The 9,507-nt window shown below is 52.9% G+C and overlaps 1 protein-coding gene across 1 annotated transcript in view; it reads right to left on the minus strand.

Moving 5' to 3' along the window:
- LOC146870820 (1-phosphatidylinositol 4,5-bisphosphate phosphodiesterase delta-3-like) overlaps positions 1-5,378 on the minus strand; it is a 28,300-nt gene extending 22,922 nt beyond the window's left edge. Inside the window, exon 1 of the mRNA XM_085644645.1 lies at positions 5,351-5,378. Coding sequence (XP_085500771.1) covers positions 5,351-5,378 — 28 coding nt within the window. The remainder of the gene's footprint in view (positions 1-5,350) is intronic.
- Between the last annotated feature and the right edge of the window lie 4,129 nt (positions 5,379-9,507).

Raw genomic sequence — 9,507 nt, forward strand, 5'->3', positions numbered from 1 at the left:
GCACCCTCGTCTACAGACCACCAGGACCCCGAGCTTAATTCTGCGACTCCATCGCCAACCTCATCAGCCCACACGCACTGACCTCCACCAACTACATCCTCCTCGGAGACCTGAACTATCACCTGGAAAACAACAACGACAGCAACTCCTCCACCCTGATTGACAATCTCGTCAACCTCGGACTCAAACAGCTCGTCACAACACCGACCCACACCGCCGGCTACACACTTGACGCAATCTTCTCCTCAAGCCCCCACGTCACCTTCAGCCACGTCTCCGAACTCACCTGGACCGACCACCACTGCATCCATTTCTCCCTCCGAAATCCGCTCGCACCCCACCGCACCCTACAGACCCCCCGCCGCCGCTGGGGCAAGATCACTGAAGAACAACTCCAGACAAGCCTCGCACCAAACCCTCTGACGAACCCCACCAACCCGGATGAGGGGGCACTCTCCCTCGAACGCTGGATGAACGACTGCGCCAACACCATCGCACCACTGAAAAACCCCACCACCAGAGGCACCAGCAGAAGAGTCAGCTGGTTCTCCCCGGAACTCCTCGACTCCAAACGCACCTGCCGGAAACTGGAAAACACACGGAACAGGGACAAGACGCCAGACAGCCACACTGCCTACAAAGACGCCATCCGCAACTACCACCACCTCATCAGGACCCCCAAAAAGACCTCCTTCACAGACCGCCTCGACAACAACGCGCACAACAGCAAGGAGCTCTTCACCATCATAAAAGAACTCTCCAACCCCAGCTCCAACGCCAACGACATCCCACCATCACAAGCCCTGTGCGACTCGCTTGCCACCTTCTTCCACCGGAAAATCACCGACATCCACAACAGCTTCAGACCCCGGACGACCCCGCACCTAACCCACTGCACCCCACCACCCACAAAGCCCTGACCACCTGGGCTAACGTGAGCATCGAGGACACTATCAACACCATGGGATCTATCCACTCTGGCTCCCCTTCAGACCCCCTCCCACATCACATCTTCAACAAAGCCAGCAACTCCATCGCACCCCACCTGCACAAAATCATCAACCTCTCCTTCGAGACCACCACCTTTCCTGAGAGCTGGAAGCACGCAGAGATCAACGCCCTACTGAAGAAACCCAAAGCTGACCCGAGCGACCTCAAAAACTTCCGCCCCATCTCCCTGCTCCCGTTCCCAGCTAAGGTCATCGAGAAGATAGTGAACACCCAGCTCACCCGTCACCTCAAAGACAACAACATCCTGGACCTATAACAATCAGGATTCCGCAGTAACCACAGCACCGAGACCACCCTCATCGCCGCCACAGACGACATCAGAATACTGCTAGACAACGGCGAGACAGCAGCCCTCATCCTCCTGGAGCTCTCTGCCGCCTTCGACACCGTCTGCCACCACACACTACGCACGCGCCTCCACGACGCAGGGATCCAAAACAAAGCCCTGGACTGGATCCCCACCTTCCTCTCTGGCAGAACTCAGAGAGTCCGACTCCCCCGTTCCGCTCCGAGGCTTTTAAGATCATCTGCGGCGTCCCACAAGGATCCTCCCTCAGCCCGACGCTGTTCAACATCTACATGGCGCCACTAGCACGCATCGCCCGACATCACGACCTCAACATAATCTCCTACGTCGACAACACGCAAATGATCCTTTCCCTCACCAAGGACCCCCTCACCGCCAAATTCAACCTCCATCAGGGAATGAAGGCTGTCGTCGACTGGATGGAGGACAGCTGCCTAAAACTAAACACAGACAAGACAGAAATCCTCATCCTCGGGTCCAACCCCTCCGCATGGGACGACTCCTGGTGGCCCACATCTCTGGGGTCCATCCCGGCCCCCACCGACCATGAACGCAACCTGGGAGTCATCCTCGACTCAAAACTCTCCATGACCAAACAAGTCAACGCAGTCTCCTCCACCAGTTTCAACACCCTCCGCATGCTCCGCAAGATCTTCAGATGGATCCCGACAAACACGAGGAAAACAGACACCCAAGCCCTGGTCAGCAGCAGGCTCGACTACGGAAACGCCCTCTACGCCGGAACCTCAGCAAAACTCATCAGCAGACTACAGAGAATCCAGAATACCTCTGCACGCCTGATCCTCGACGTCCCGCGCCGCGACCACATCTCCCCCCACCTGAGGAACCTGCACTGGCTCCCCATCGACAAGAGAATCTCCTTCAAGCTCCTGATCCACGCACACAAAGCACTCCACAAAACCGGCCCAGCCTATCTCAACAGCCGACTCTCCTTCTACGTACCCAACAGGAAACTCCGCTCCGCTGACCACGCCCTGGCCACGGTCCCACGCATTTGGAGAACTACTTCCGGAAGCAGATCCTTCTCCCATCACGCCGCCAAGACCTGGAATACCCTCCCCATCCACCAACGCCAAACCGAAGACCTGCTGACCTTCAGGAGACAACTCAAGACCTGGCTCTTCGACCAGTAACTTCCTCCACTACCCCCCCCCAGCGCCTTGAAACCCGCCCACAGGTGTGTAGTGCGCTTTACAAATGACTTGATTGATTGATTGATTGATTGATTGATTGATGTATACTTAATGAAGGGGAACACAAATTACTCAAAAAACCTGTTAAAGGACGAAGAGTTGAGAAGATATTAGAGTGGTGGACATCAACAGCTCCAGAAATGTGACATTAATATGGAAGTAGAACCCACCTGTGAGTGTAACATACACATATATAAAGAGCACAGTACTTTCAGTCCTGCACTTGGTTTCAAAGGGTTGGCTGTTGACTCTGAAGTCCTACGATACCGTCTCTAATTTATGTATTTGCATTTTCTCTATGAAACTTTTGAAGTAAACCACTTAAACTCTGGATTTAGGGCTCAATTATCAAAACTTTAACAGAACTAACATTTCAACGTCTTCAGCAATCTATATGTTAAATGCATTTAAAAGCAGTACAGGGAAAGGAGTCCGGCAGATAAGAAGGTGTTAATTATGGTTTCTGTAATCGGCATAAGAGTTTTGGGTTAGGAACCGACTGTTAATAGGAATATTGCATAGGAACTAAAAATGGAATATGAAACCCAATCTAGATTTGCAAGCTACCTAAAAATATTAAATGATTCTGTAAAAAGCACAAGTCACATAAATGAACTACCACCGGGCGGGTTCCAAAAACAGCTAAAGATTCAGCAACGGACAAAGTATTTGGAGAATGGAAGAGGCAGGCTGATTCGTTGACCACAGTGTTGCACATAAATTACTGTGTGAGTGGCTGATAATCTGCTACAACTGACTCTATTCAAATGAGACAGTGGTTGCCGTTAGCGGACTGTTCGACCTGGCATCTGGGCGTGAGTTTCCCTTCCACTTTTTGCTGATGTGCCTCATTGTGTTTTGTTGGTGTTAGCTGCTCAGGGCACTGTGCCACTGCTAATCAGTGCCACAGTGCAAGTGCTCCCTTTTGAAAAGTGTATACATTGATTGGTGTCCATGATTGGCTTATTTGGTTTACTATCAGCCCCTAGTAAAGTGCACCAGGAGTGCCAGGGCTTGTAAATACAAATGCTGCTGGTGGGCTTGCAGCACTGGTTGTGCCACCCACAGAAGCGGCCTAGTAAAATAAGTCTAGGGTCTGCCACTGCAGAACTTGCACGCGGTCTGGTACTGTCGCGCTGATTGCGCAAGTGCACCTACTTGCCAGTCCCCAAACCTTCACTTAACTACATATTAGTCACCCCTCTGGTAGGCCCAAGGGCAGGGTGCATTGTAGGTATAAGGTAGGACATGCCCTGATGTGTGTGGCATGTCCTAATAGTGAATTACAGCCATTTTCGTTTTTCACTATTGAAGGCTACCTGCTCTCCATAGGCCAGAATGGGCTGCTGGAATTACTACACGCTGTAATCCCAGTGGACTCAGAGAGCATGGTAGAAAGTCAATTTTAGTATGCCTGAACTCAGAATAATAAAATACTTCTTTTAGTAAAGTTTATTTTAATATCCTGTGTTTGTAAATACTACTTTTAGAAAGTTAGTCTTTACTGACCTGGCCATTTCAGTCCGCCTCCGCTGTGTGTGTGTGTTCTGCCTAGTAACAGTAAGGAGCAGGGCTGGGGAATTCCAGGAGACAGGCTGGCTGCCAGGTGGTGGGTAGAGAGATGACACCAGGATGGGTGGGAGGAGTACACCTTTGACTCTGAATAGACCTGTGCTCTGCCACCACAATGCCGGCTCCGCCCCCTGTGGAGCGGCTGATGTCTCTGCCCTGCTGCTGAAAGGAAAGAGCAGAGTCACCACAACAAAGTGCTCCAAAACTGGACTGAGCCAGGCCCAGGCCCCCTGGCAACAAAGAACAAAAGAATTGTGCTATAAAAGAAGGAGCCCTGCTCCTAAGAAATCAGATCCTGTTTGCGCCAAGACGAACCTCTGCCTGAAGGAGAAGGACCTGGAGAAGCTGAAGGAGGAATACTGTCTCTCTGCCTGAGAGACTGGCCTGCAGTGGGTGCCTGTCTGCTGGAAGAAGAGGAAAAGACTAGAGGAAAAGACTTTGCATTAACTTGTGCTTTCAAACAATCTCCAAGGGCTTGCTTGTGAACTTGCCCCCTGAACTGCGCCCCAGGAACAGTGGGCGCTACCTTCCCCCCAGAAGAGGAAAAGCTGCTGGAAGCGATCCTGTGACGCTGACCCCTGAGGACCTTGTGCCCCTTCTCTGAGCACCGCGACATCTGCCACCGGGGCTACTGCGAGCACCGCAAAGACCTGTCCATCTGGTCCAAGCACCGCAAGCAACTGCCCCCCGAGCCGAAGCTCGCACTGCGAAGAAAGGAACTCATCCGGCTCCAAGCGCTGAGCCTCTGCGACACCCCTGGCCGTGGAAGCTCCTGTGAAGACCGGTGACGCACTGTGTGTCCCCTCCGTGAAGCTGACAGCGCGACGCGCTGAAGAGATTGCCCCCAAGCTGCCCCTCCTGCTTCTGCCCTTGATCGTGTGGCCGAGACTGTCCTGGAGCACCCCACGAAGCACCGCTGCCCACTGCCTCAGAGGGACGACAACGCGGCGTGGGACGCTCCTGCAGGGACCCCTGAAGCTGCTGCGATCACCCTTGTGCGAGAAATCAGGTACTGTGTGCGAGCGCGCTGAAGTACGACCCGTCAGCTGCTTTGTTCGGGCCGTACTAGCGCTGTAGACCCGCTACGCGACTAACGCGTGAAGTGTGAGCTTTTGTACGGTTCGAAATCAGCTGTTCGAGGCGTCCCGACGAAGGTACGGCTCGTCCAGCATTAGATACATTGACGGCGCTCACGCGGGAAGCGTGAGCTTTGGCAAGAGGCGTACCGGACGTGTACGACACGTACCAACGAAGGTACGGTCCATACGGTTCATGTCCCGAGTACGCGTGCTCACGCGAGAAGCGTGAGAAACGGCAAGTGACGTCCAAAACCTCGTACGAAGCGTACGCAAGGCGCTACGAAGCGCACAGACACCCTAAAGAAGCTATTGTAAGTACAATTTTGCCATTTTAAGAACTGTGGACTGCCTGAAAGCCTTCAAGAGTAACTGGAACCTTATTTAAGTTAAAGACTGTATTTTTGATAACCTGCCTAAAGAAACCTTTTATATAAAGAACTTTATTTTAATACAAATACAGCCTTGTGTCTTTGTGTGGTGGGGTGGTGATTATTGTGTGGGACAACTTGAACGCTTAACCTAATGCCCTCTGGAAATCTAGCCTGACTGCTCGCGCCACGTTACCTAGAGGGTGAGCAGGGGTTATTTTTAAAGAGGTAATCCTACGCCCTGACTTAGAGGAAAGGGTCCCTGCTTGTCGCAAGTGCATACCTGCGCCAACCAGAGACCCCGGATTCTAACATTGGTGGCAGCGGTGAGGATTTATGGATTTGCGTTCTTGGTGTCTGCGCAGTGATTACTAACCATTGCACAGTGAGGACAGTCCAGTAGCTTGAGCCACAGAACTTTTAAAATTTTAACTTCGCTTGCCAAGAAAGAAGATCCCTGGTGTTTGGAGTCATGCCTGGCCCAAACAGCATTGAGAAGTCCGTCTCTGAAACCTCTGAGATAGCCGGATTGGAATGGGATGAGTCAAAACTGGACGACTACTCAAGAGAACTCAAGCATTTTTGCAAGGGATTCAAGGTTCCACATAGAGGATGCAAGCTCAAAGCACACTTCTACACGGCACTGAGAGCCTGGGTGGAATCAAGGGGTGCAACTGAGAATGTTGTACCTGAGGTTGACGTAGTGGAACCAGCGGAGAGCATCCATAGTTCTAGCAGAGGCCTGTCGCCAGAGGAGCTGGCAGACAGACAGGCCGCAAGAGATCATGAGATTTTTTGGCAAAGTTGAAATTAAATGGCCAATTGGAGCTAGAGAGCAAGAAAATGGCTCTTGAAGAAAGAAAGATTCAGATGGAGCACGACGCGAGAATGAGGGAGCTGGCGATAAAAGAGAAAAGTTTGGAGAACCCTCCCTCTGGTGGCAGCGCAACGCCGGTGCAGGTAGAGTCAAGGGTGTACATGCCAAAAGATGTAGTCAAGGAATACTTTAAGAATGATGGCATAGGGCAATGGTTCAAGGCCTATGAGGTAGCCATGTCTTCCCACCGGGTCCCTGAGAGAGATTGGGGAGCGGGGTTGTGGGGACGGTTCCTCAGTGAGGGGCGGGACACACTTTTAGATTTGCCCTCTGACATGTATAATTCTTACCCCCACATGAAGGAAGCTTTAATGACCAGATATGGGCTAACTCCTGAATTATATAGACAGAGGTTCAGGGGGTGTACCAAGATTGCGGGGTGTACGTATGTGGAGTATGTGACCTTTTTCTGCAGAACACTGGATGGCTGGGTGAAGGGTAGCAAAGTTGATGATTACCAAGGTCTCTTTGATTTAATTGCATGGGAGAACTTGTCGCTTAATTGTTTTCCTGAGCTAAGCCAACACCTGATAGATAGCAAGCTGACTAACCCTAGGAAGCTTGCTGAAGAGGCGGACCGTTGGGTCAGCACCAGGGTCCACAAGGGTCAAGTGGGAGACTCCGCCAAGGGTGGGCAGGGTCCCCAGCAGAAGAGTGGGGGGGACAAGGGAAAACATAAAGGGTTCCAAAAAGGCCCCCAAAGTAATCCCCAAGGGAACCAGCAGAAGGGTTCTCAGCCTCCCCCACCCCCGAAGCTGAAACGGGCCCGACAGGTAAACCTGTTCCCAAGGGGCCCCCTCAATGTTATAAATGTGGTGAACTAGGTCACTTTGCCAGTGATCCCAAGTGTCGCCAGTATGTTAAACCAGCACCCACTGGTGCTCTACCGAAGCAAGTGGCTACAGTAGCCTTTGGGGAGGAGGTAGAAGTCCCAGGAGGGTGGGAACCCGTCCAACTGACCTTAGTCTCACTAGGACACAGTGAGATGGTCCCAAACGCCGACTTGCCCTCTAACACTAAGAAATATGGGCAAGTGGTGACCGTCAATGGGAAGAAGGTAGAGGCTCTTAGAGACACAGGAGCCAGCGTGACTGCAGTGCGGCAGCACCTGGTATCTCAAGAGCAGGTCGTACCCCATGCCTATTGTCGGGTTGTCAATGCTGACAACACAGAGAGTCATTGTCCAATGGCTCAAGTTCCCTTTGAGTGGGGGGGGGGGGTCTCTGGTACTCTGCAAGTCGCTGTGAGAACTGCCATGCCTGTAGACTGTCTCCTAGGGAATGATTTGGAGAGCTCCCCTTGGGAAAAGGTGGAGAAGACAGCTCACCTGTGGATGGTGGGTTTACCTGATTGGGCGTGAGTGACCACCCGGTCGATGGCAGCCAGTAGGGGTGTTGAAGGGACCCTGGAGCCTGAGGGAGAGGCCCAGGAACTGGCTTTAGGGAGAGGGCGCAGGAGGCACGGGAAACCGGCTCCTAAAGTTCCCATGGCCCAGGAGGAAGCAGACCTTGAGGGGGATGCCCTGGAGCCTACCGGGGAACAGAGTGCCGAACTGGGGGACCTGCCTGAGCTGACCCATTGGCAGCAGGAAGGAGGCCCCACCAGGGAGGAATTCTGCAGGGAGCAGAAGGAGTGCCCCTCTCTAGTGGGTATGCGGCAGCAGGCTGAGCCCAAGCCAATGGTGATCAGTCGGGTACTCACTTAATCTACTGGGAGAACGACCTCCTGTACTCAGAGCCTAAGGTTGCTGAACCTGGGTCAGCCCGTGGGCTGGTGGTACCCCAGAAGTTCAGAGCCTTCCTACTGGGGCTGGCTCATGAAGTTCCGTTAGCAGGGCATTTGGGGCAGGACAAGACCTTCGAAAGGCTTGTCACCCACTTTTATTGGCCTCAAATGCGCAGGAGTTCTGACACTCACTGCAGGACATGCCAGACTTGCCAGGCATGTGGTAAGAGTGGAAGGAAGCTGAAAGCTCCACTCCAACCTTTCCCTGTGGTCAGTACCCCATTCCAGCGAGTGGGGATTGACATTGTGGGGCCACTGGACCCCAAGACAGCCATGGGCAATAGGTTTATCCTGGTCTTGGTGGACCATGCCACCCGGTACCCTGAAGCCATCCATCTGAGGACAGTGACGGCCCCCGTGGTGGGACGGGCACTGATGGGAATTTTCTCACGAGTTGGATTCCCTCTAGTGGCGGTGTCCGACAGGGGGACCAATTTCATATCGAAATATATGAAATCCCTTTGGCAAGAGTGTGGTGTAACGTACAAATTCACCACCCCTTACCATCCCCAAGGAAACGGGCTGGTTGAGCGATTCAACCGAACCCTAAAGGGCATGATTATGGGCCTTGAGGGACCCATGAGGCGTAAGTGGGACGTCCTCTTACCATGCCTTCTCTTTGCGTACCGTGAGGTGCCACAGAAGTCTCTGGGGTTCAGTCCCTTTGAGCTTCTGTATGGCCACCCAGTACGAGGACCTCTTAGTCTGGTCAAGGAAGGCTGGGAGCAATCTTCCAGGAAACCTCCCCAGAATGTATATAGTTACATGCTGGCCTTCAGGAACCAGACTAGGCGTTTCAGGCAACTTGCTGAGGCAAACCTGGAAGCCAGCCAGGAGGAAATGAAGCGGTGGTACGACCAGAATGCCACTCTGGTTGAGCTTCAACCTGGTCAAAAGGTATGGGTCCTGGCCCCTGTGGAGCCTTGTGCACTCCAGGACAAGTGGACAGGACCCTTTGAGATTGTGGAGCGCAAGAGTTCTGTCACCTACTTGGTGGACTTGCAGTCTCCTAGGAACCCCCTGAGGGTCCTCCATGTCAATCGACTGAAGCCCCACTTGGAGAGGTCCGAACTGGGCATGCTCTTGGCCACCGATTATGGGACGGAGGATGAGTCTGAGCCTCTTCCTGACCTCTTGGTAGCCTCAGAGCGAGACGGGTCAGTGGATGGGGTTAACCTCTCACCCACCCTGACCCCTGAGCAACAGGATGACTGCCGCCAGCTGCTGGGGCAGTTTCCTGACCTGTTCTCCCTGGTTCCTGGTATCACAGATTGGTGCGTCCATGATGTGGATA

Source organism: Triturus cristatus, chromosome 1_1 (assembly GCF_964204655.1).
Source record: "Triturus cristatus chromosome 1_1, aTriCri1.1, whole genome shotgun sequence".
In the NCBI taxonomy this organism is placed as follows: domain Eukaryota; kingdom Metazoa; phylum Chordata; class Amphibia; order Caudata; family Salamandridae; genus Triturus; species Triturus cristatus.